The following is a 26261-nucleotide window of genomic DNA, read 5'->3' as shown; positions in this document are numbered from 1 at the left end:
CGCATTTTCATCCCCTCTTTTTCAATTTCCACGATTTTTTTCAAATAAATTCATTCCCTATCCTCCATCTTTCAGAAAAATTCCAATTTCCAATATAAAAACCAAACTTATTATGTCGATGGATTGTAGTTACACATGTCATTTTCTTCGGAATGCAAAACCTATTATTATGAAAACTATTATGAATACCATAGATGTGTTACTAATTACACATGCTTGAACGACTAATTTTCATTACTAACGAGTAAACATTTTTAAAGGTACATTACTGTGACTAATTTTCAAGTTTGTGTTGAAAAAGTTCTCAAATTAAAAAAAAAAAAAACCACCTTCAAATTTGATTAAATCTTTTTGCCTAAAGAATTGGATCTAAACTTTTTACACTCCACACAATTGACCATTCTGCCCATGTGGCTTACTTCAGCTTATAAATATACTTTAAGCCGCATATAAGTATATAAATATTTTACATAGATGGAATGACAGATCCATAAATTTTATATAGAAGGCATCGAATACTATATAATAAACATGCTAAAAAAATTTAAAAACTATCTCAAATATTGTTGAAAGAGTAGAAATTTAGGTTTTTAAGGTAGAAATTTGATATTTGGCCAGAATCGAACTCTTAACATGAGTGGTTTTGCAATGGGAGCACCAAAACCAAAATTTAGTTATAATAAAATATTATTTATTATATATATTGTAATTTAACACTTCAAAATAAATATTAAAATATAAAAATACAAAAATCAATAACGTAGGGACACATGTGTTTTGACCTCTTAATAAATCGACCTCTACATAGGTGATGTAGGGTGATGTTAGCATTAAAACGAAAAGAAGAAGATATTTACATAAAAGGTAAAAAGATATTTGAGGATGTAAAAAGATATTTGAGGATGTAAAAAGATATTTGAGGAAGGCAGATTTTTTAACTTAATACAAGAAAAGTGACATTTAATTTGGTCGAGGTTAGCAAGTAGCTAGTTAGCAACTACTCAAAACCATGAGCAGTTTGTGTAGGAATGGATAGTGGAGTTTTCACGAGAATCACAACCAATAATAACTATATCTGCTCCAACAACACAAGATACTTTTAATTTTTCCATTCAACATTTCAATTCAATTACCTAAAAAAAGTGCAAAAGAGATCATGGCATCACTTCTTGCATCACCAACGCACACATATATTATTTACAGGAAACAAAAACAGAAAAAACCAGCTTTGCATCAAATCTCGCGCCACTTGATTTCATAAAAAAACAGATAGAGTCATGTAAAATTTTATATCACAAAACTTGTGATTTTTGTGAAACCCGTGATAAGCTTAACTAAAACTTGCACCAAAACTAGATATATAAGTGAGGCCATTTCCCTCTCTTTCCTTCCAGAACACCATTAATCACCAAATTAATTAACTACTTATATCTATCATGTCATCGGTGTCTTTGGAAGCTTTCGCAATGGCCGGAATGGAGTACTCCGGCGAGTGGGGGATAGATGTTGAGGAATGGGAAAGCCAGGACTTGGATTACTGCCCTCCGCCGTATCTTCTGGCGGAAGGACGAGTTAACGACAACGACAAAGCGTCCGATGAACAACCTCCAAGTCTTTCTGAGCCTCCGTCGCAGGCTTGCCGTTCATGTTGATGATATATATATATATATATGCTACCTTTAATTTTACCATAACTGATCATCTCCCAGTTTTTCTTCTTCTTTAAATTTAGATCTTGCATTCAACCACGAACAACCCCATGGAAGGAGGTTTAGATTTTGAATATAATATATAAATATATATTGTAATCTAATTAATTTTCCTCATCTTGCTTCCTATTGCTTTCGTACCGTGATTAGACGACCTTCACGAAAATTTCTATTCTTTTTTTCCCCATATCCAGGGAATCGAATGGTTTTCTAAAGGATATCCATTTAACATATGTTTTTGACAACTATCTTTTTATATTCTATGATCAAACGGATAAAATACTCAACAAATACATACTTTTACATATACATGCTTTCAATGTTTTCGAGTTCTAAATCTAAAAAGAATGAAAGGCCAAAAATATGATTTTAGTTGGTTTCTTTTTTACTCATCTTTAAATTTAGTTTTAATGGTTAGTTTATAATTAGTATTTTTCTAAAAGATACTTTTCTTTGAAAAAAAAAAAAATAAAATAAATTATTTATTACGTAGTTGTAAATAATTTGTCAAATTTTGTATTTTCGACTGCACATTGTAAAAATCCCTTGGTTTTAAAACATTGAATACAGTACCTCTAATATTATGGGACACAATTTAGTGTTTTATTTCATAAATTCATGATTTTTTTCATCAAACATGGTCAATCTTGGATTGGGAATCAGATGAAATTTCTTTTATATTGGTGTAGAGTACAATAGATATATGGGGTTCCTCCATACTTTTCTATTGTCTTCCAAACCTGTTTGGGAGTCGCACGAAAAAGGAAAAAACCCTAACCTGTAAACACTTATTGGTGTTACTATTAAAATGTTTATATTTTTAATTTTGAAATATAATTTATTCGCTTTTGTGCATCGATTCTCACCCCTCGCATAAAAAACATACAAAAAAAACTTCATTTGTGAACTCAATATATAAAGAAGGTTCAATTTTGATTGAAAAAAATAATAATATGGTAAGTGCTTCAACACATGACCTCCTACACTACTAGTCCATTAATCCACAAGTTTTGGATAAATACAAATTTGATCATATATCATCTAACACAATAATAGATGTTTGTAGTCTAAATACATTGATAAGAAACGACTTTAAAAGTTTAAAAGTTTTAAAAATATGTTAGAGAAACCAAAAGAAAACCTATTATACATTATAAGTTGTTTAAAATATAACATATTTTAAGTCTTTTGAACTTAGTATAATCGTTGGCTGAAAACCAAAAAATAACGTACATTGTCACAAATTGTTATTTAAATATCATCTCAAAAGAATGTAAGGTGTGATAATATTTTGTTGGCATATTATATAGTTTAAGTTTAAGTTGTATGGTTACCTTGAGTTATTTTCACTCAATTCATTTAAAATAAGCTTGAATTAGTTGATCAATTCTTCTCCAAAGATTCCAATAAAGTAACAAAAAAAAAAAAAGTTGTCATTTAATTCCTTAAACACGAAATGGATAGTGAAAATTCCCACTCACACAAATTAAGTTGTGCTTATGTTGGTATTTGATTATCACGTTTCTCTTTAATTTATCTTGATCATTGCATTTAAATCATAAAAAATATGCAAAAAAACAAACCCATAAAGATAGACACACTAAAAAATTAAAAGAATTATTTGACTATTCAAACATCCGAGGAGTCAAGTTTATTCTCATTTCAATCCTTTGTGATTATTGATGATTGTGTTTAATAGTGTTGAAGATAAAATTTGAGTTTATATTACATTTAATTTTAATTAGAATTCTTATTAAAGAAAAAACAGAGATGCATCCATATGTTCTGTGTAACTCAAGTTGCACCGCAGTATAAAATTGTAGTAGTATGAGAATTAGATTTATTTCAACACATATATTTGAAGGTTTTCTAATGTGTGTGATAAAAAGGAAAAGAAGGGAGCTAGGTTTGCTTGAACATACTTGGAGGGAGGTTGTGGTTGATGAGAAAGGCCCCTAGCCATTAGCCAAGGTTGGTGACCATGTGACCCTAATGTACGCCCAGCCTAAGGTCAGTCCCACGTGGCAAGTACTAGTTTAATTATTTTAACTTAATCATCGTTGCTTCCTTTTGTCAATTTGTTCATCATGTACCTTCAACTTGTTTCTTTGTATTTGTATACATAAATGTAGATTTATATTCAAGTCCATAAATGTAATGTGGAAAAGTGGCAAAGTGGCAAAGTGGCAGCATTTTATTGGGACCCAGACCCACGACTGAATTGCAGATTGCAATGGTTAGATCTGACGTTAAAACTTGAAACACTATTTAATTGCTGAATTATCAGAAAATAAAATTCTTTATTTTAATTAATTAAGATCTAATATTGGGAAGAACTTTGGGCTTGGCCCATAGCAAAAACAAAAGCATAATAGGAAGGGTTTAACTATGTAATGTTGCATCTATCCCCTTTTATTTGCAAATACTAATACTAACAATAATTTAACTTTCTTTTTTACTCCATCACCCGATTCTTAATAGAGGTGTTACACAAAATACACAAAGCTATATAAGAGAACCTTCAAATTCTCTAGTGGAAGTATAAACTTTTTCTGCACCTATCAAATTTTGGTTTTAAAACAGTTGATCTTTTACACCACAACAGTTGTTTGCATTTGAAATGAGATGTTTGTGTTAAGCTTGAAGAGCAACCACAAAGAAAAAAAAGACAATTTAGTATTGAAGTCGTGTTATGATTTGCTTTTAACAATACAATTATATAATCATTCTCTCTGTACAGCAATTGATTTATTCAACACTCGATCAATTTTTGCAAGTTAAGTTGAAAGCAAATTTTAAATAACAAAGGAAAATATATTAATCTTTTAAAGAAGAAAAAAAAAACTTATATATAACACCGTACGAACCCAAACATAGACTTCTGAACCCATAGCACAAGTTCATTTTTTAAGTACAAACTATTAAATTTAAGTAGTTTTTTAATCTTAGTTCTTCTCTTTGCAATATTTAATAAAATTTAGAAATAAGAATATAGACCATGGTTTGAATAGATTAATATATAAAAAATATGTTTCTTAAAAATTGAGAAACCAAGCTAAAGAAAACAAATAATTAAAAAGAAAATAGAATATTAGGTAGACCTTAAATTTAAAACGATAACATTATCATTCATTTACATAATATAACTCATGGCGTTGAACAAATTTTGATGTGTAGAATCTCCATTCTTCAATCTAAAAACTTAGAACTTAATTAAATGGATGACGAATTCCTTTTAATAACAACTCTAATGACGTTGTTAATTAAATGCATGAAGAATTGGTGGTCTTTGAAACAGTAGAAAAACAATTTTATTATTGTTTGTTATAGAACAAATTAAATAGAGAGAGGACTAATATATTTATAGAATTAGAAGAGTGATTGCTTAGTTTACACCAAAATTATTTGGAATCAAATACTCAAAGTCAAACATTTGACCTGGAACCTTTGGATCTCTTCCACTTTAGTAGTTTAGTTTTGTTGATTTACTCTTTTATTTATCATTATAAATACAATCTCTTATGTCACAATCTTTGGATTCATCTAAAACAATCAAATTAAAGCACCCATCTTCAATTTTTTTAAAAAAATACTTTTATAAATAATACATTAACATCCTTTTTACTTATTCGTAATTAAAATTGGTATATAAACCCTAACAAAATTTAATTGATGAATCACTACAAAGATTTACGAATAGGATTGAAGTTGTTTGCTTTGTATTATCGAATATTATTGTTATCCTTTATATCTATATTTTAAAATAAACCTGACAAAAAGAATAATGGCAATAATAAAAAGAATAGAGGTAGAATTATTTTAACTTGCATACAGAAAGAAATGTATTATTAGACAAAAGAAAAAATAAAGGGATAGGAGAATAAATATGGATGATAATATTTGTGAGTTATAATTTTGTATTGGATGAAGTTGTTTGACCCAAAAAATGAATGACTATGACTCTCTTCTATTCTTCTATCTGTTGTGTGTTTGTTCAAAGAGGTTGTTTTTAAATACAAATTTTATAAATAAATATGCATCTTATTTTAGAAATTTTCATATTAATTAATCTCAATACTTTGAAAATGTTAAGGGATGGTCATCAATATTCCTATGGACTTAGTTTTAGAAATAAAAATTTTGGAGTTGTAAACCAAAATGTAGAAAAAAAGGGTTATCTTTCTGAAAAATAAAATAAAGTATAATGGGGTGTGATTTTTGTCCTATATAAACACCACTAAACTTTCTGCCGACTCCCACTCAGTCCTACACTCTCAACACAAATTTCTTTACTAACTTTCCTCAGCTTCCCCATTTGTATCTAAATTCCGTTTCCCACAAAGAAAAAAAGAAAAAAGAAAAAATTAGCAATTCAACCTTTGTTCCAGTTCTTCAATTGGGTTATTTTTGTACTCAAAATAATTTCCATAACAATGGGCGGCCAGTGTTTCAGTTATGGATCGATCATGGACGCTTGGTACCGTTCCTGTTTCTCCAGAGTTGGTCTTACATCCGCCACTACCGATCTCGGCAACGGCACCGTCATGCACTGCTGGATTCCCAAAACCCCAAAAGAAACCAAACCCAATTTGGTTCTGATCCATGGCATGGGAGCAAACGCAATGTGGCAATGGAACCAATTCGTCCGACCACTCGTCTCCCATTTCAACATCTATGTCCCTGATTTGGTCTTCTTCGGGGAATCCTACACCACACTTTCCGATCGCTCCGAGGCATTTCAGGCTCGTTGTGTTATGGGAGTTTTGGATGCCCATGGTGTACGGACTACTAACGCCGTCGGGGTAAGCTACGGTGGGTTTGTGGCTTATAGTATGGCTGCACAGTTTCCTGATAGAGTGGAAAAATTGGTGCTTTGTTGTACTGGGGTTTGCTTGGAAGATCAAGATATGGAAGATGGGATGTTCCAAGTGAAGTCTGTGGAGGAAGCAGTGAGTGTTTTGCTTCCTCAATCGCCTGAGAAATTGAAGGAAATGATAAAAATTGCTTTTTTTAAGCCCATTAGAATTGGACCCTCTTGCTTGGTTAACGATCTTATCGATGTAAGTAATGATGCACTTCGTTTATTCTTCATTTTTGCCTTGAAATGTTGAACGATGCTCTTTTTTGGTTTTTATTAGAGTTAGTTTCATGTAGTTAAATTGATTTTCACTCGTCCGCTTGATCCTTTAGTTAAATTCAGGATTTAAGATAGTACTAGAACAAGTGATGGGAGGATCCTGTAATGTTATTAAAACTATTTACTTTTCTGTTGTCAGCAAATAGCTTACTTCAAATTTTAAATTCTCAATTGATTTTACTATAGGAATTGTGTACTGAATACCGTGAACAAAAGAAGGAGCTGATTCAAGCATTACACAAGGAAAGGAAATTGTCAAATCTTCCCAAGATTACTAATGTAATTTCACTCATTATAGAACATTTCAGAGTTTGATTTTCCTTTATTAAGACTTGTTCTACTGTTCTAATGAGATGATTAACATTTGACACAGCCTACACTTATAATGTGGGGAGAGAAAGACTTGGTATTCCCTATGGAATTGGCACACAGACTAAAAAGGTGAATCATATATATGAATGAACTTAACCTGCTTCCTTACTTGTTTAGTTATAGAAGACTGCTTTTAGTTTTGTGTGTTTAGGATAATCATCATCTCTTAAATATTGGTATTGATCGATTTGTACAGACACATAGGTGAAGGAGCAGAACTAGTGGTTATAAAGAAAGCAGGACATGCTTTAAATATAGAGAAGCCTAAGGAAATGAACAAGCTTATTCAGTGTTTCCTTGTTGATGCCGTCCCTTCAACTAAGGCCAAAATACACCATCAAAATGACCTTAAATCTGAGTGAAAATGAACATTTCCCAGAGATTTCAATTTCTGCGCTGCTGCTGCTGCTGCTTTTATGTTTATAAAATTACATGTGTGTATTAATTATCAACAACTTGTAATTAATGTAATGAAGTTTTATAATAGTGAAAATGGGAGGAGCTGTGTTAAGATTCTATCATAGGGAGAGACGATGACAATGTAACTGTTGAATTAAAATATGTTGTTGATGGAGAAAATTAAGACTTTCAAGCGTAAGTGGTGTTAAAGAAATATTAAAATTATTATGAATATGACTCCTTATTTGATTATTGTTATTATTTTGTTTGAGATTGTTAGAATTTTTAATAGAAATCGTAAATGAAAGGGAGTTTGCTGTTGCATAACACATTAACAAATATTTCATCTTCACACCTCGAAATTTGATCCAAAAAATACACTTTCAAACATTTCTTTTGGGGTTAAAAAGGGCATTTCCACTTCGATTATTATGTATTATGTAAAAAACAAACTAATTGTCATTATTTATTCTAAGGGATAAACTTCTTGCTTTCTTTTTTTTTCTTGGAACAATTTCACCCAATTTTTAGAATACTTGCAAATATAGCAAAAAAAATTTATAATAATAGAGTTTCTGTCACCGCATTTAGCTTCTGGCAAAGTCTGATATCATTAATTTTATCATATTCGCAATATGCAAAAAGATGTGTCATAGTCTGTTTTTTTTGTTTTTTAGAACAAACTTCGAATTTAAAATGTAAAAACGAAAGTTTTGAAAAGCTTGTTTAAAATATACGGAAGTTAATAAGTTGATAAATGAAATGGAAGGGCAAAATAAATTATTTTCTATAAGCTAAAATAATAGAGAGTAAAGAAATTTGAAAGACTAAATTTGTAGTCATAATCCTTAAGTTATTTTCATGTATTTGAAAAAAAATTAAATCACGTCATTTAAAAAGAAAAAGAAAGTGGAAAAGCAAAAAATCCGACCTGCCGGATTCGAACCAGCGACCTAAGGATTATCTGATAGATTGAATCCAACTACAGTCCTCCGCTCTACCAACTGAGCTAAGGTCGGGATGTTAATCAAAGCCATCAAATTGCATTATAACCTCTGAATTACAAATTATGCAATCAAAAGAGTAAGATCGTCAAGTTGATATATATTATTATATTATAATACAATAATATCATTAATAAAATAAAGAAACAAAATAATTAAAAAGAAAGACAAGAAGGTCCGGCGGCCGGCGCAACCCAACCACCGCAAATATATATTCTATTTTTGTTTGAAGTTTATTAGTTTCTTTTTCTTTTTATTATTATTTTTTTTTTTATCAATATTCTGTCTTTGATCTATGAATAAATTCAATTTTAATCCTTACTTTTTACTTTTACTAAACTCTATGATTACAATTAAATTTTAAATATCGTAAAATCCGTAAAACACCCAACTATTTTTGACTTTGTGTTATGTCCATTACACTGTTTAAATTAGATTATTGTTAGTTTCACACTAAGTTTTCTTGATCAGTTTTCCTCTTTTCTTAAAATTAGATTATAGCTCATTCTCAACATCAACATGAAAACATATTGTATTTTTATTTTTCCCAAGTGTACAGAATTAAATAAAGATTGATAGTTTGATTCCAACTATACTTGTATTTATTCATTTTTGTAACATTTAAGTTAAGAGTAATAGAGTATGTATAGAATTCCATATATGTCAGAATTATTTTTGTAGTCAACAGATACGGAAATTTAAAAAAGATTGGTTTTAGAAGATTAAAATGATAGAAAGTAATAAAATTTTCATTTAATTTAATTTGAACCTGTGGATGTTTTTATTGTCTTGTGTCAATTAATGTCCCTAAAACTATTACCTACTTTCTACTTTGATTTCGTCATTCAAAATTATTATGCTTAGTCATGGAACATATGATGTAACGTCATTAACTAAGCCTTAAATCTCTACACTACATGATTTACAATTTTTAAACATTTTTAGCATAAAAGAAATTTTGCAAAATAACCTTGAATATGTATAAATAGTGCAATGAAACGAACATTTCCCATTTAGCCGAAAACCTGGATATTAATCCAACCGCAGATAAAAGGTAGAAACTAAGCTCTGCATTATTTTACTCTAAACGATTAATTAATTAAATCTGACAAACTAGCATGAAAGTGTTCCTTAATCAACCTATTGAAATTACTATAGGATGAACCACCAACACCCGTTGCTTTATGTGCTCTTTTTTTCCACACCACAGCATTTTGCCGCAATTCCTTGCCTTTGTCTTCTTCCATAATCTCCTTCAGAATTGCTACAATGTCGGTTCGTTTTACGTCATCATCCAACTCCATGCCAATCCCCCAATTGACGCAAGCATATCGAGTATTTGGTTGCTGATCTGCGAAGAATGGCCAGCAAATCAATGGAACACCCCCACATATGCCTTCCAACGTAGAATTCCAACCACAGTGAGTCAAAAAAGCTCCAACTGATGGGTGTGCTAGAACTTGTTCTTGCGGACACCAACTCGTTAGAAATCCCCTGTTCTTTGTCTCTTCTAAGAAATCTTCGGGTAATATAGCCGATTCACCCAATACAATGTCAGGCCTCAGTACCCACATAAATGGTTGCTTACTCTCTGCCAATCCCCATGCAAATTCTCTTAACTTTTGGTCAGTCATCGTGGTTAGGCAGCCAAAGCTTACATATACAACAGATTCGGGTGCCTGTGTATCGAGCCACGGGAGACATTGTTGGTCTTCCTTCCACACACTCAACCTTAATGGCTTCAAATGGGTTTCACTTGCTTCTCTGCTTGTTATGGATAATGGACCAATTGCGTATATTTGGGGAAACTTTGCTGAAATTGCTTCTAACACATCATGTTCAAGTTCGTCGAATGTGTTGAAGATAATACCAGAAGATCTCATGCAATTTCGGGCTTCCGATCCCATGAAATCAAACATTGTGTCATCTATGTTTGTAGTTCTGATAAAGCTTGGGAGGTCTCTAAGGCGGATGTTTCTCATTCCCGGGATCCAATCGACAGAGGTGTCAAGTATACCATCACACAAGAATGTTTCATCTGGAAAAAAAATTGGTCAATATCGGGGACGAATAAGTTTAAAGCAGGATTTACAAATAGATAACGAATCTTTTCCTGGTAAAATTCAAACGTTATATGCCCTTGGTTATTATATATCTAACTTAAACCAAAGCAATATGCAATAATCATCAACAAAATGTTAAACTAGTTTTTTACCTCTCAATCAAATCATGGGAATTAGCAAATACATGATAAACTGCAAAAGTTCCTTTCTCCAAAAAAAAAAAAAACAAAATTAATAATGAGAAATAGTTTCAAATATAGCCATATTGAATTCAAAATAATAAACTATTGGTAAATAAGAGTGTCAATCAAAGAATTTCTTAGACTATATTTACAATTTTCTTAAAATATTGTTATATACTTAATTATTATTTCTAAAATTGTTACTAATTATAATTATCCTAATAATAATAAACACAAAACACTGTAACAGTCTCGTGAAAGAATATACCTTTGAACGGCAGGATTTCTCTTCGAATAAGCTCATCAAAATGCAAATACCCCATAAAACTACAAGCAGAAGCAGTCCAAAACTGAATCTCTGGAATGCCCAGCTCCTCGGCAGCCTTTATAGCAAAGCTCAAGACCCCATCAGCAATTATACAGGTTACAGAAGGCACCTCCACCGAAGAATTCAGCCCAGCCACCAACTCTTTAAATGGGCTCAAAAAATTTCTCCTTGTTGAATCACAGAGCGTCGGAACATCTGGGGAGGCTTTGCGTTCAGATGGAGGCAACCCGTCTGGTATGGTCCGAAACTGAAAATCGTACAAGTCTTTCACGACATTAGGTCCATGGGACTGTCTTATGTGGTCGTGATAGAACTCGGTGATGACAAAGGTTATATGCAAACCAGTTGAATGGAGAAGCTTGGCTAATTGCAGAAGAGGCAACGTGTGCCCTTGCTCTGGATATGGGATGCACACTGCATGAGGTTTATTGGCCACTGCCTTGCTCATCTCGATCAACGAAGATGAAAACCTTCAAGAGCTCAATTTCGAAGAACTATGTTTCCATTTATCATAGTACTAATAAATTCATCAGGCCATGTGTCAATTTAACGGCAAGGATTAAATAGAACATAAGAATAAACCAAGTCTTCGTCCATCATTGTTACCTCTAAGACGTCGAATGAAATGATCCCATGTAGTTCATTCTTGTCTCTTCCACATTCTCGAGACAATACGTGTGCCGCAAGAGACATAAATAAACCAAAGTGAGGGTCCACATACTTTTGTCCTCGTACCATATGAATTATCTACATATGGTACTACAAGTCTTGATAATGATCAACTTGAGTTCAACCGAATTTGATCGATTCAACTATCATATATGGACTCGAAGCTGAATTAAGTCATATCAGCCTGGTGCCACGAGGCTTTAACTTGCGCCAAAATCAATGCTGTGGATACATAAAACGCCAGGCAAAGAAAGTAAGAATGGGTAATATTTGGGCCATGCTGGGCTAATTCGTTGTTTATTAGTCAATAAAATTTACTGTTACGCTGGCCAGGATTTTCCAGTGGAAAAGTAGAGTATTATATCTTGTTTCCCGCTCTCTTCCATTGAATTCATGGCTTCATCATTTGTTAATTCAGGTGGACAGCTCTCTGTTGTTGATATACCACCAGGTCCACCACCAATCAAGCCGCATTCCCAGTCCTCTTCCTCACGAAAAGAGAATAAAATATGATGGGATACAGCAGGAACAGAAGGAAAGTGAAACCATGCCAATCTGATCCAGACTTGCTATTCTCCAAAACTAGATATGTCTTGTACAGTTAGCCACTAAAAAGTAAAGACACCATGCATTCACTTGAGATATTTAAGGAATAAACTTTGAAAAGCCAAATGCCTAATAAGAACATGAAAAATGGAGAATAAGTTGGGCACCTGAGAAGGTTAATATGTCCAGCTCCTCTTGCATCAACTAAATTGACCGTCGACCAACAGACCTAGCCTAAAGAACGGCATCTTATGATGCCACTTCTGGTAGTGCATTAAAAAATATATACTTGTCTACAAAGGAAGAGGTTTCGAATAAATATATTTATATATTATTACATCTTGCCATCCAAATATACATGTACACCTGTACATTGTGGAAATGCCAAAACAATATCAGCACCAAAAATAATTCATGGAAGCTCCTTGATTAGTATTCTGAACAACTTTCTATCTCGTAGTGGCAACATTCTGTAGTAGGGAGTCTAAGTCCTTCAATCTGCATTTATGGTGCCCGTAGAACTCAGAATAATCGCAAGTGATTAAATGGAGAAGAAAGCATAAAAGAAAAACTTAACGAGTTTACGTACCTTATGTCACTCAAGTCTGGATAGGTTGCTATCGCTTCTTTAAAATCCTAATTTCAATAAATCCAGATAGGGTCCATCAGGAATATACGTGGCAAAGTTTTCGGGTAAGGGAACATAACGCATAAGTTTAAGAGCACGTTCTTGCCTGATTAGCTGTGGAAGTTGTATAGGTTATGACACATTGCATTCCAGCCTTTGTTGCAGCCTAAAAAAGTTTTGAATGATTTTTATGTAAGAATTTTGGCTTTTATTATCCAAGTTCTCAATTGATGACATAATGGTTAAAAGACAATTGAAATACCTGCAAGCCAATGACACTGTCCTCAACCACCAGACAATCTTTTTCTGACACGCCCAGCTTCTGCAAGGCATACGTTAAAGTTGAAATAAGAATGCACTCCCGCATGTCGAGAAGTTTTCAAGTCATTAATTACATATAAGTTACCTTTGAAGCTGTTATATAAATGGATGGATCAGGCTTCTTTTCCTTCACATCATCACCTACAAAGAAATAAAAGAATCTACAAATCAATTGACTAGCAGGACCAATTGAACTGAAACAAATGGATATCATCGTTGATTTTTAAGGCAAGTCTATCGGTTATAAGACAGAAAAAAGTAAACCGTTTGTAATTCACCCACAGCATGAGTGGACATTCAATTATCCTACAGCAGAGTCTAATATTTTCTTTCAAGCTTATCACCCAAACCCATATGATTTCAATTCTGTCCTTATTTTTTAATAGACATAATTCGGATAATGAACAAGAATAGTGCACGGTAGTCATACAGACCATGAGAAGTAATTCCACGAAAAAAGCAGTAAGCTTACCGGCAAGGAAGCAATCAAGATTTTGAAACCGATCCTAAAATCAGAGAAGCACATTATACAATTGCCACGATACAAGGACAGTTCGATTCTGAATATATTAAACAAAGTTTAAAGACTTACAATTCCAATAAGATTTTCAAGGCAAAGAATAACTGAACTTTTGGTAGCTGCAGAGCATACAGCAAGTTTCCTGCCCTACAAAATATTATAATAATTTACCTTAAATATTTCATGAGCAACCTGAAGAAAATTAAATGATGACTTACGTATAAATTAAACCATAGAAATGACGCAAAGAAGCATCATAAAATAGGGTAATGATTAAATGAACAGAGAATTATAAATTTTAAAACACCACAGACGATATTAGGCAAAAAACAGTAATAAGTAACAATAAGTTGATATTTTCACAAATAAGATAAAATAATTATAAATTTTGAAACTTTATTCCAAAAAAAAGCATGACGATCGCTAACTTCGATTACTTACGGCAGACTTTGTCTCGTCCATCAATCTTAGTACTCCGGGCCTGGGACTCACCTGAGTGAAAGCAATTTGTGTTACAATCCACTCAAGAACCACAATTTGAAAGAACTGCATAAACGAGATCAATGAAGGCTAATTATTTGCTTACAGTTCCAGATTTGATTATTTCTTTGTACCTTTCCGTTTTCCAATCCTACAAGATCAAAGAAAGGACATAAACAAAATCTCAGAGAATTAGAGCAACAGATCAGTTTAAACAGATACGCCTGTGCCAATACTAGTATTTTCCTTCAAATGCACAGGTACGCTTTAACGTCACATATGTACAATACTAATCCAGCATAAAAAGAATCAGATACTAAGATAGCAATTTACATTAAACTAACACAAAATAGAGAAGTGCTCATAGCCTACAAAGTTGCAAACTTTTCTCAGCAGCCAAAGGATAATAGCATCAGTATCACATACGATAACAACCGTATCGATGTAAGTAAGGAAATTAAGTAAAATATGCCTGAAGAATATCAATCAACTTTGCTCGTTCCTCGTCATCTTCCGGAGCCTTCTCGAAGATCGTTGAAGATGGCCATCCATTCTCCTTGAAGTACCTATCGGATGCCGAAAAACCGCCGTGAACATTCGCAACACATTATGAGGAACAATAACAGTAAAAATGATAAAAAGAGAACAATACCATCGCATTTTAGGTTTACCGCCACCAATGCGGTTCTGGAGCTCGTCGTAGAACTCGATACTCCAATTGAGAGGCTGCGACGTCGAATTAGGGCAACGGACATCAAAATGGACAAAGGCATCGTTATATGCTTGGCGGTGCAAGTGCTCGGACTCAAGGATGACGCCGTCGCAGTCGAAAATTAGAGCTTGTAAAGTAGCTGAGACTGAAAGGGAGAAAGGTTTGTGAGTGGTGGATTTTCTGGAGGTCCGGAAGCGGATGATCGAGGGAGGAAGGGATGGACGGAGAGAAGGGGAAAGCAGATGGGAGGAAGAGGGTATGAGATTGGGACGAAGGAGCATTGTAGTGATGCTCGCCATTCGTACTGAGACGATGAGCGATACGGTCTCGGAGTTTCTGTGGCGGGGAATGGCCCCGGCAACTTAACGGATTTTGCAACCGTTATAGACCTCAATTATGAATCTGCTTCTCTTCTACTTTTATCACTTCCTCACTAAGTCCAGTATGAACAGATTATTGGTGAGCGATAAACAATCCTTGGGCCTTTCTTTTTTTTATGATTTCAGCTCAACGCTTCACTATTTCTTTCTACTACAAAAATATCACTCTTAAGTTTATTTTTGTCAAATCATGAGAATATGGTCAGTTAATTTAATTTTTTTCATTTCGTTCCAATCCATTTCAAAGAGTAAATTGTTCAAATTACGAATTTGGTTGGAGAAAAAACATTTTAAATGAAAACTATCGGTATATAAAATTTATCAAATTCTTGTCACTAATTTAAGTTTATTTTTTACAATATTTTGTAAATAATTTTATTTTTTCTATTTATAAAAATTTCACCAAAACAAAATTAGTGGGATATGCTTATTTTTGTTTAATCCACTTAATTATACAATAATAATTGTGTTTTTATTTTAAATTGAAATTTAACTTCTTTTTTTATATATATACACAAAGGATGTATTGGAAATATTAAGTTCACTAAAATCATGATTTTAGTTCTTTGGTTGGATGACAATGAAGGAAGATCAAACCATTCACTTTTTGTGATGGTAAATTTGTGTTATGCTCTAACTCATAAACCTATTTAGTATTTGATCCACTAAATTTTTTAATTATGTTATGTTAGGTGAAACAACATCAACAAAATGTTAATATAGCATATTTATTTTGCCGATAATATGACATACTTCTTAAATATAAATCTCAAATTATATGCATAGTTGGAATCAAAATTTGGACTGAAATGGACTAATGTTTTTCTAATTAATTCTTTACCTTTCCTCCTTTTTTTCTTCTTTTTAGTAGAAGGGTATCATATTGGACTGGTTGTGAGTGAGGCTTCTATATAAATAATAATGCTTTTTTTAGGAATAAACAATTTGATTGCTTTAAAATATAAATCACAAGTGAAAACAAGGTTAAGGAAAGTACAATTCTTTTCAGGCAAAGTACATTAAAGAGAAAAATTAAAAAAACAAAAAAGATTAATTAGTGAAATTTAGCGGAAAAGAGAGTTTTGTGTGAAAAAGGTTTCCAAGCGATTTCAAGTTCTCAGTTTCACAGAAATCGATGAACTTGACAACATTTCACATCAACCTATCAAAACCATTAAAAATAATATTATTTGAATCAGCAACACTCTTTTAAAACTATAGGCTAAATGAAAGAAAATAACTTTTTTAACTTTCAAATGTTTATGTAATACATTTAAACTTAAAATGGTTAATTTAAATATACCCTGAAATTATCAAAAGTAAGGGTAATAACTTCAACTTTTTTTAAAAAAAAATACAAGGATGAAAATTTGTTGCCAGATAATACTCTAAGAAATAAGAATATACATGGAATGTTTGCTGGAAGAAAACTGTTTATGTAAGCTCAAGACTTGAGAAAAATACAAACAAATATATAGTTTTTGTTTATGGAAAAACCTGATTTATTTAATATTGTGGTCTAGTTGCATCTTATAATGCAAGACATTTGAAGTCCAATCAGCTGGGATGGATGCAGCAAACTAGCAAGCAGAGAGGCAAAAAGATCTTAACTCACACATCAAAAGGAGTTTGAAAAAATGTATCAGATGATTTGATCTGTGGATGAGACTTGTTGTGTCAGAACTTTATGTAAATCCCAAGAAGATAAGAAAAAGCCAAGCCATGTCCCATACCCAAAAATAATTTACAAAGAAAAACACCAAACAAAAGGAGTTTCTATATTATCTAGCTTAGATGTTTTTCCTCAATAAGAAAAAACAATAAAAAAATGGAACCATATAGGTAGAACTAGAACTAAAATGTAGGGTAAATTTTGATCTCTCTAGGTGATAGATAGTATAGAGTTGGAGTATATGTACATTAAATGCAAAAACCGAACAACCTGCTTATCTCTGAACAAAGAATTCCATCCTTATAATAATAAAAAGAAAAGAAGAAGGAACAACTCAATGTCATTTACAAAGCCAGAAGACCAACCCTCTATAGTGGCCATGCAAATTTGGTCTACGGATTGAAGAAGTGGTTTCCACAGCGGCATTTCCAACCCAATGGCTTGTAAAATGAGTATCTGTTCCCTTGAGAGGACGAGTCAAAAAATCTCATTGGCAAAGCCGAAGGTGAGTCCAACCGGCTGGCGCGGCCGGGCATGCTAGGCACTTGCACAGCCATGCATGGGTGGCACTCGTTGCACTTGTTATGGCAGCTTGGTGGGGTGGATCCAAGCCTGGTTTTGTCTTCAAAAAACATACCCTGATGAAACCATCAAACAAAAAAAAAAAACAAGGAAATAGAGTTACTAATAGAAATATTAAACATGGAATGATATAGGAAGCCCTGGAAGAGAGAGAGAGAAAATGAGAGACAGCATACTCTGGGTGGAGAAGAGGCGGAGAGAAGAAGAAGAAGATGCAGAAGCACAATAAGTAATGAGGTGGCCCAAACAGTAGCCAAATTCATGGTAGTCATCAAGTCATTCATACCAGGAACCCATGGATCCAACAAAGCAAAGGAGTAAAGTAAAAATCATACGCAATAAAGACCCATTTGCCAGATTTTTCTGTTACTTTGTTCCACTTTCACCCACCGCACCACAACCACAAGTAGCTGAGAGAGAGAGAGAGAGAGTGATGAGTATTTAAGAGAGGCAAGTGCAAGAGAAGGAGAGAGAGAGACGAGAGAGAGATAGCATAAATTGGTGTAGAAAAGGGTGGGTGAGTCATAAGTTATCCGACAAGAACGAGAGAGGAGAGAGCAGAGAAGTTCTGAGTAAGAGGGCAGATTGTAGCAGAACAGTGAAAGGAACAATACAGTGAAGGAAAACAAATTTGGAGTATCCACATCACAAATAAAGGACGCCCTATTCTTCTATTCTACAGCTTTAGGCTGTCCATCACTAGCCTGGCTGCTGCAAAGGGACCACATTTACTCACCCACTCTTCCCTTTGCATTTGTTTCACTCTTCTTCTATCTTCACTGCCATTGATTTTACATTTCAACGCTGCCCTGATGGGCATGCAGCGACTACCTCAACCCATCTCCCAAGCAACCATTGGTAGCTAAAGGAATGGATTGGGCCATTCAATTTCTTTTCTTCTCTATTCCATTTCCTTTCCCTCTCCCTACTCCTTTGACTGTGGACCAAACATGTTTGTTATTCTTGTTAATAAAACCATTCGATTCATCTACCAAGGTACGCCAATGTCTAAGAATACTGAGTACATGATTTGAATCACTAAACTCCAAACTAGCATTTGTTGAATTGTTCTTTCCTTAAATGCTTCATTGCGCCTAAGTTGCTCATGAATGTGCTTTATTTATCTTTTGATACAACTGCCTGAAGTATTTACAAAGCTAGCTTGTCATCCAATTCTAAACTCTGCTGCAAATTTTATGAATGTAACATTTACTCATGGCTTGGAAATTAAGATTTTTTTTTTTTTTTTTATCAACCACACGTAGGAGTGAGATTCCAATGTATAGTCAAGTCGGGGATCTAAATTAAGTGGATTGGTATGGCTTGATTCAAATCTTAATTAGCATAAACCAATGTCAAAACTACCTGCAACTTGACAAAAACTATCAAATATTTAAATTCTACAAAAGTCAAGCGACCATAGTTGATTCAAATGAATAAAAAAAAAACTGCCAAATCAGAAGGTCCTAAATATAATATAATGATACGTAACATATTAGAATAAGTAGTGTTTGTTTGTTAAAAGCGAAAAGAATGTTGCAAATAATCTGCCACATTCCTCGATCGTCACTCCAGATCTCTTGGTTTATTTTTACAGGGCAATTAGTCAACTAAATTATCAATCATGCATCAGATCATTCCGCAACATTATACCGAACTCCAAGAAAAAGAGCCTGAGACGCAGTGTGCAAACTCAAACTCTAGACCCTCGTTCTGATTCTGACGGCCACAGAAAAGGAAAACACAAAAGAAAGTATTGTTTGCTTTCCAACTTCAAAAGACTCTTTTCATGGTGTGTGAAAGAAATTCAGGGAAGGGACCCCTGCCGAAATGAATTTTGGCTCTTTACTCTGAAAGTTGAACCCTTATCCTCACGCTCACGGGGAAGGTTTAAATATATTTTCTTTTAATCAGAGAGCAAACTGAATATCAAGACTCTAGAATTGTTTTTCATAGTGGCACGAACATGTGCTTAAAATGAGATTTGACCTTTGCTTGTTTGTAACTAATAAATTTAAGGTCAATATGCCAGTCTTAAATTCTAGGGGTAACAATTGATTTAATTTTATATAAACAGGGCAGTGAAAAACTATTAAGTTTTACTCATTAAGCATTCTTCATGGATATTAAATTCAAATATAGCATTCCAGAAAAGTTCATTGAATGGGCTCAATTAATATCCGGGAGATGTTTATTGAAACAACTTTCCTCTATGCTGCAAAGATTGTGGATTATCTTGAGTGAGTCGCGGAAATCTTATATTATCTATAAAGCGAAGAATCAAGCCACGGTACAATTATTTCAAGAACACTATGATTACCTTAATCCCATAACTCCGATTAAAGAAGCTACGAACATTACCTGTAGGTGTGAGGTCTAGTATTATAAATAGCTACAAGTAGAAAGAGTCGTTTGGGAAGTAAAACAAGAATTAATGTGGGATTTGTTGAATCAACTCCATCAATAAGTCAAGTGTGTGATTGAGGTATTTAGCCATTGGTATCTAAAGTTGGCAGGACAAAGAAACTCATCTAGAATGGAGGTTAAGTAGACATTTAGGCCAAGTTGAGGAGATTGTGTTATGATAGGCAAACAACGAACATTGTAAGTTGAACCAAGCAACTAACAAGAGGCGAGATTGCACCCCCATTTAGAGGACCAGTAGATTTCATTTACTAGACACGACTAAGCAAAGGCAATATTAGTATAATCTGACTAAATCAAGGTATGCCAGCCAATGTGAGCTGTAAGTTGATCTTGAATTGAGTTTTTCCCCTACATCAATAGGACAAACTCAAAGAGAAAGTTGATGATTTAGGACTGGTGAAGTTCTCTTGAGTTGAAAGAATTTTCATAATAAAAATGGTGAGTAAATCATTGAGGCATCAAATCGTGTAAGTCCGTTAGCTCTAATCCTGAGAAGCTTGGCTTAAGGCATATTCTTGTGTCCAAATGGGGATTTTCATAATCATGTACTACCCTGAGGGGGTGTCTAAACTGACCTTACTTTAAAATTTTATTTTCTGCATATGTACAATTGACTTGTTTGTTCATTTTTTGCATATGTAGAATTAATTTGTTTGTTCTACATTTTCTTTTTAAGAATTTTCTATCTCAATTTATTCCTCACATTTATTATTTTTGCAAAAAGACCCAATATCTTTCAGTATGAACGTTTTAAACTCTAATCAACATAAATATGATTACTGTTTTCTGAGTTCTTTTGGGATTCAACAGTGAATCGGTCAGCACTCAGCAGAAAAAAGGAAATTTTCTCTGCATCTGAACTTTCTTGGCCTAACCATTTCCTTTTTCCCGTAAATCAACGAAAATAAAAAAAAATTATATAGAAAAGTGTACCTGTGACTGCATGGTTCCGGTGCCATAGAGTTGTTAAGTCCTCGGTAAAAATCATAATGTAGTTTACAGGCTATTGATCAGACCATTATAAAACTGCATCCTTATGAACAGAACCGAAACCCTCCCAAGTCCAAACCCTACTCTATTTCTGCCAATATTACGATTTCGATAATATTCTTTTTCTTTGATCGTGTTTCACTGCTTTTAAATTCTCAAAAGCCAAATAGAGAGCAATAAACCGCACCTGATGAACTTGATTGTTACATGCCTCTGTCTGAACACCAGCTTTCCTTCCGTAGCTACCAAATTGTATGGTTTATACGGGCAAGTGTTGCATGTCGTAGCTTCCATAACATGAAAAAAGCAAGTTGCACGTTCCCAGCCTGAGGTCTCTCCATTTGAATTGTTGTCCTCGTTGCCCGTGTTAGCCCCCGGAACTGATTCCACAGAAGCTCAGATGCGACTGAACCTGTTGACTTGATAGAAAAAAATAGAGGAAATAAAGTCAAATGAAGGACTGCATTCAAGCAGACCGACTGGAGTTAATAGACCGTCAGTTATTCAGGAAGAATAGTGCTCGCTCATGCTGACACTATGCATTTACTGTAGCCCCGCAGACAACATGGACGAGAATGAGAAACTAAAATTATAGCGGTTGAGCGGAGTGGATGATGCTTAGGGGCGCGGGGGAAGTGAGGGGAACTTCAGAAGCAAATAGCTTTAGAAGATGGAAGCGGATATGAATTTGAACCACGAAAATCAAAATTAAAATGGTTAAGCAGAATGTTTATTACGTTAACCCAATGATCATAACAAATACATTTCTCCCATTACAATTCACCTGCCGCTTTACACTTTCTCTCGATGCAACGTTCATGTACCGTTAAATTGCACATAATGCAAGCCCAAAATCTTTTCTGACAAGAAGTATCAAGCATGATAAGTGCCAAAGTTTAAACTGCCACAAAATTACATCACGTTCTTCTATTCTGTCGTTGTGCAACATCTACCATCCTATTTTGTAACAAAAGAATCCTAAGCTATCATTCATTCGCTTCTTCAAACAGCTCAAACGTCCTGGACTTCCTTTCCATTTAAGTGTTCATCAATCAGATCATGCCTCCCAACATGAATCCTAAGCTATATCCATTCGCTTCTTCAAACAGCTTAAACGTCCTGGACTTCTTTTTGATTTAAGCGTTCATCAATCAGATCATGCCTCCCAACATGACTTTGTCCTCCACTATGCTCCTGTCTGCTTTCCCACATCTTTCCTGAATTTCCTATTGCTAGAATCAAGTCGAGTTGCTTTTGTTGTTGTTCCTACAATCCCCAATCAAACAAGAAATCAAAATCAGATTTGATGCAGAGCACTCCTATTGAAGGAAAAAGAATCTTGTAGAATACGCAATATTTGGTCATAGTAACGTAGTAATTGATATTATTCTATCTTCCATTCTATTGTATCCTTTTGGGTTTCAAATTATAACTTATAAACACATATACACGATGCTTTATCTGTGATCACTTATTGCACTCCTCAAAGAACTTAAAACCATTGAATTTACGTTGAATGGAAGATTCAATGCACCTGCATAGCTAGTAAAACCTTCTGGATTTCAGCAAGCTCCTTCTCCAAAATATCTCCCCGAACTGCTAATGCTCGAGTGGCCTCGGAAGTCTTTTGAGCTAAAGCTGCAGTCTTCATAAAGTCATAAATACTTAGAGGCTATGGGAAATAGCATCTCATCTTAGCAAAATGAAAGCCATAAAGTTATTAAACCTTGTTATAAAGGATAAAAGTTTGCTTTGATCACATCCTAAGGTTCATTTTCACCTTCTTAACATGTTTTTTCACACTGTAACCAAATTTCCTGCAGCACGTAAATTTTCTTCACCACCACACATCCATGTGATTCCAATACAATTCAATCACTCAGAGCCCATTTATGTGTTTCAGGATTTTAAGCTTCCCAAGACTAAAAATCTTTTTGGGTTTTGTTGGAGTTCAATGCCAGTTTTCAGTACTAGATCCTCTCATTGTATTTTTTCCATATTAAGAACATTCACTTTTCAAAGTCTGTCCAAATCTCCAAGAAATTGGAGTTCATCAATAATTACAACCGAAATTACTATATACAGATATCGTCTTTCTTCGAGGCATTTTTTGCTAAATTCTATATTATTTAAGCTATTTAGAAAAACAAATTTTCTTTGATTTGCAAGTTTCAAAATATTTGACCGTCCATGGTGACTCAATTTCTTTTTCAGTGCCATGTTAGTGTCTGCAGGGGACCATCATTTACATTGTTAAATATCATCTTAAGATTAAGTAATAAAGAAACAGCCTCAAATTTCTGAGACAATTACCTCCTCAACGGGCTTCTTCAGAGCCTTTCGAGTAACTCTAAACCTAATCCCTAACTTCTCCAGCTGCCTCGACAAAACTCGAATTAGCGTTGCCGAGCTCCTCAAATCCTCCTCAAGCTTGTTAGTCTTTTCCATCAAATTCACCTCTAACACGCCCTTCGCTGTCTCTCGAAAAACTCGATTCCACTGCCGCCTACGAATCCAAGCACCAATCGCAACCCCAGCCACCAGAAATAAAATCGTGCCAACGAGAACCCCATCACCAAACACCGCCAAGAACAGGCTCTTAGACCTTGTTTTCGCGCAATTCAAAGCAAAACCAACAGAACCGATCAACGACGCAACAAGGCAAAAGAACTCGGTAGCTGAAAGTAAAGAATCGATATCGAAATCAGCAACACCACCGGGTCTCCGACCTACTCCTCCAGAAGTAGAAACTCGAGGACAGAAGTGATGGGCATTGATGGAACCAAAATTAAAAGGGCTTCGAAACTTGTAGTCAAGAATTTGGAAATGCAGGGTGTTGGGGAAACGGCTAGGGGGGAATGGAAGAGACACGCAGGGATTTCTAGAAAGGAAAGTGGAAAAGCAGAAGGTTGAAGACGAAGGTGAAGGTGAAGTGAGTGAAAGAGATTGGAAAGGAAGCGACATCGTATTGGAGATCAAGAATCTAGGGTTTGTATTCAGACATGGGAAGGGGGACATAGGTCCATCCTTCAGAATAGAAAATGGAAGTGAAGACAGATTTGACTTCACACGGGAATGGGAAAGACTCGGACTTCCAACAGGAAGGGAAAACCCCGATTAATTCAATCATTTACGCGCGAGTTTTATCCCATCTACTAGTCTATAACTGTAATCCTTAAACTGTTATTGATAACTAACAGCGTCCAAAGTATTGGGCCTTCTTGGCCCGCTTCTTTGGGCCCCGGCCTCCTTTTACCTTTATCAACGTCTGTTCTTGATTCTTCATCCTTTTTTCTTTAAATACCAAATCACAAACACATCATCAGTTCTCTGTCCTAATTCATGACTCTTAGTAGTAGTCAATCAATCAAAATAATGCAACTTAAGATTTAAAAAGAAAAAAAAACGTTTGTCAGGGCAAAAGAATGCTACTGTTGATTGTATAAACAATCTTGCTTTTGTTTTCTCGGATTTACACGTGGATATAGATAACATATGTGATATAATAAAACCTTTACGATTGTTAAGAAACACTTACACTTATTATTATTTCTTCTTAAGGTTTGATGTGAAACTTTGGGGGCCAAAACGATATTCTTATAATTTCAACGACCAATTAGAAAACATATCAAATATTGCAAAATAACAAGTAATATGTTTGGATTGGTTTCAAATTTAAGTGTGTTTGAGGATAAACATATATGCCTAAAATCACATAAATCTCTTTTAGTAAAATGTAAACACACTCTAAAGATTTACAAATATAACAAAATATCAAAATCTATAATATTCAAAGATAGATTGTGGGATATAGTATGCTATTATACAATATATTTGTAAATATTTTAACAAATTTTATGAGTTCAAATGTAGTTTGGGAAGAAAAGGAGTTATGAGCGGGGCAAGCAGGAGAGAGACAACAAACAGAAATAGTGACCTTTTTTTAGACAGTTAGGTGACGAAGAATAAAGCAAAAGATATATTATCTAAAAAAAAAGGAGAAGAGAGAGATATAGAAACACAAAGACAATAGAAACTAACAACTATGAAATTGCTCCATAACTTCCATACGTTTAACGATCAAAACACTCTTTCACTATCAATCAACTTTTCTCTCCAAACTTTTACAAATATATTGTTTTCATGGTTTAACACATCTAAGAAAATAATTGTTTTTTAAAAAATATTCCTTTTATTTAAATTTTTTTATAAAAATAATTTAAAATATACTTCAAAAACTTATCTTGAATGATCAGGAAAAGCTCAACTTTTTTCGAAATATTTTTTTAAATAAATATATTTAAAACACTCTAATTTTTTTTTATTGACCGTCCTTCACAAACTTATTTTGTATCAAAATTTTAATTGATTTTTTTATTCATATTTTGTATATATAATTCAATTTCAATTTATTTGACTATACTGACTTTTAATGAAAATAATGTAAAAAATGAGAAATCTTGATATTTAATAACAATAACTTTGATTACAGTTATATTAATATGAATGGTCTAATTAGAAATATTACAAAGTATTCATAAAATATAAAAAAATATGTAATTTGATGGAGTTTATGAAAGTTTCAATTAAGCAACATTAAAATGGTCTAATTATAGGTTTCAAAATAAGCATAAATAAAAATGTTATTTAAAAATGAAAGTCAAGTAGAGGTACATTTAATCATAGTTATGGTTGTCTTCCTATGACACACATGCAATGTATTTTAAACCAATGAGTCTTTTAAAAAAAACATATTTTTTCTTATGTCAATCCAAATAAAGAAGTCTTCAAGTTAAATTAACTACAAAAAAAACGTGGAAAATGTTATTAAACTAGAAGTAAACCATGGTATATATGTGATATATATTTACAATTTTCACTATATTACCGATCTATTAATCTTTTATTAAATATAACAAAAAATCTCCTAAAATGAAGAAAATATTATTTTTAAATAAAGAAGAGAAAATAGATAATTTTTTTAAAAAAGTCTAATACTAACAGCTATTAGAAGAAAAAAACACCGGAAGAAAAGAAATAGAAGAATGAAAAATGTGTATTTTGAAAAATATTATTGTGATTAAATTCAAGGTATATTTGGAATCACTCAAAAAAAAGTTTTTCAAAAAATTCTTTTTAT

At 33.4% G+C, this 26261-nt stretch overlaps 4 protein-coding genes, 2 long non-coding RNA genes and 1 other non-coding gene across 9 annotated transcripts; 2 read left to right on the top strand and 5 right to left on the bottom strand.

Moving 5' to 3' along the window:
• Window positions 1-5956: 5956 nt before the first annotated feature.
• On the top strand, window positions 5957-7875 carry LOC101208157 (2-hydroxy-6-oxo-6-phenylhexa-2,4-dienoate hydrolase). Its single transcript, XM_004143415.3, has 4 exons — window positions 5957-6769; window positions 7033-7125; window positions 7220-7287; window positions 7415-7875. Exons 1-4 carry the CDS (start codon window positions 6143-6145, stop codon window positions 7578-7580), a joined length of 954 nt encoding a protein of 317 aa, XP_004143463.1. The 5' UTR covers window positions 5957-6142; the 3' UTR covers window positions 7581-7875.
• A 667-nt stretch (window positions 7876-8542) lies between these two features.
• Window positions 8543-8636, bottom strand: TRNAY-GUA. The gene is made up of 2 exons: window positions 8600-8636; window positions 8543-8578 (listed from the first exon to the last, which is right to left on the bottom strand). It is a non-coding gene; the product is annotated as a tRNA-Tyr (tRNA).
• Window positions 8637-9599: 963 nt separating this feature from the next.
• On the bottom strand, window positions 9600-12718 carry LOC101207916 (linamarin synthase 2). 2 transcript variants are annotated; one of them, XM_004143414.3, is made up of 3 exons: window positions 12577-12718; window positions 11135-12471; window positions 9600-10659 (listed from the first exon to the last, which is right to left on the bottom strand). In XM_004143414.3, exons 2-3 carry the CDS (start codon window positions 11640-11642, stop codon window positions 9713-9715), a joined length of 1455 nt encoding a protein of 484 aa, XP_004143462.1. In that variant the 5' UTR covers window positions 11643-12471; window positions 12577-12718; the 3' UTR covers window positions 9600-9712. The 2 variants fall into 2 exon arrangements, with proteins under 2 accessions (XP_004143462.1, XP_031743274.1); XM_031887414.1 differs by having other exon boundaries at window positions 11135-12445; window positions 12577-12713.
• LOC101207668 (haloacid dehalogenase-like hydrolase domain-containing protein At4g39970) lies at window positions 12640-15566 on the bottom strand. The gene is made up of 11 exons (XM_004143413.3): window positions 15011-15566; window positions 14831-14924; window positions 14465-14509; window positions 14320-14370; window positions 13951-14025; window positions 13831-13864; window positions 13444-13499; window positions 13300-13359; window positions 13144-13203; window positions 12999-13045; window positions 12640-12907 (listed from the first exon to the last, which is right to left on the bottom strand). The coding sequence occupies exons 1-11, from the start codon at window positions 15367-15369 to the stop codon at window positions 12859-12861; spliced, it is 930 nt and encodes a 309-aa protein (XP_004143461.1). The 5' UTR covers window positions 15370-15566; the 3' UTR covers window positions 12640-12858.
• Window positions 15567-17194: 1628 nt separating this feature from the next.
• Window positions 17195-21226, bottom strand: LOC105435924. Of its 2 annotated transcripts, XR_004217865.1 has the most exons (3): window positions 21065-21226; window positions 17881-18114; window positions 17195-17760 (listed from the first exon to the last, which is right to left on the bottom strand). It is a non-coding gene; the product is annotated as an uncharacterized LOC105435924 (long non-coding RNA). The 2 variants fall into 2 exon arrangements; XR_969885.2 differs by lacking the exon at window positions 21065-21226 and having other exon boundaries at window positions 17290-17760; window positions 17881-18164.
• LOC116404791 lies at window positions 18567-19810 on the top strand. The gene is made up of 2 exons (XR_004217866.1): window positions 18567-18700; window positions 19302-19810. It is a non-coding gene; the product is annotated as an uncharacterized LOC116404791 (long non-coding RNA).
• Window positions 21227-21823: 597 nt separating the features above from the next.
• LOC101207421 lies at window positions 21824-24227 on the bottom strand. Its single transcript, XM_004143412.3, has 3 exons — window positions 23435-24227; window positions 22656-22766; window positions 21824-22387 (listed from the first exon to the last, which is right to left on the bottom strand). The coding sequence occupies exons 1-3, from the start codon at window positions 24137-24139 to the stop codon at window positions 22232-22234; spliced, it is 972 nt and encodes a 323-aa protein (XP_004143460.1). The 5' UTR covers window positions 24140-24227; the 3' UTR covers window positions 21824-22231.
• Window positions 24228-26261: the final 2034 nt, after the last annotated feature.

Source organism: Cucumis sativus, chromosome 6 (genome assembly GCF_000004075.3).
Source record: "Cucumis sativus cultivar 9930 chromosome 6, Cucumber_9930_V3, whole genome shotgun sequence".
In the NCBI taxonomy this organism is placed as follows: domain Eukaryota; kingdom Viridiplantae; phylum Streptophyta; class Magnoliopsida; order Cucurbitales; family Cucurbitaceae; genus Cucumis; species Cucumis sativus.
This window is presented reverse-complemented; position numbering and strand designations above follow the sequence as displayed.

Coding starts and splice junctions, on each gene's coding strand:
- LOC101208157 (XM_004143415.3), top strand. CDS start 6,143: ATGGGCGGCCAGTGTTTCAGTTATGGATCGATCATGGACGCTTGGTAC. Junction 7,126..7,219: donor ATCTTCCCAAGATTACTAAT/GTAATTTCACTC, acceptor CATTTGACACAG/CCTACACTTATAATGTGGGG. Junction 7,288..7,414: donor TTGGCACACAGACTAAAAAG/GTGAATCATATA, acceptor CGATTTGTACAG/ACACATAGGTGAAGGAGCAG.
- LOC101207421 (XM_004143412.3), bottom strand. CDS start 24,139: ATGTCCCCCTTCCCATGTCTGAATACAAACCCTAGATTCTTGATCTCC. Junction 22,767..23,434: donor TGAAGAAGCCCGTTGAGGAG/GTAATTGTCTCA, acceptor GACTTTATGAAG/ACTGCAGCTTTAGCTCAAAA. Junction 22,388..22,655: donor AGGTTTTACTAGCTATGCAG/GTGCATTGAATC, acceptor TGGGGATTGTAG/GAACAACAACAAAAGCAACT.
- LOC101207916 (XM_004143414.3), bottom strand. CDS start 11,642: ATGAGCAAGGCAGTGGCCAATAAACCTCATGCAGTGTGCATCCCATAT. Junction 10,660..11,134: donor AGAAATCCTGCCGTTCAAAG/GTATATTCTTTC, acceptor TTTTTTTTCCAG/ATGAAACATTCTTGTGTGAT.
- LOC101207668 (XM_004143413.3), bottom strand. CDS start 15,369: ATGGCGAGCATCACTACAATGCTCCTTCGTCCCAATCTCATACCCTCT. Junction 14,371..14,464: donor AAATAATCAAATCTGGAACT/GTAAGCAAATAA, acceptor GCTTTCACTCAG/GTGAGTCCCAGGCCCGGAGT. Junction 13,865..13,950: donor TTGAAAATCTTATTGGAATT/GTAAGTCTTTAA, acceptor CTCTGATTTTAG/GATCGGTTTCAAAATCTTGA.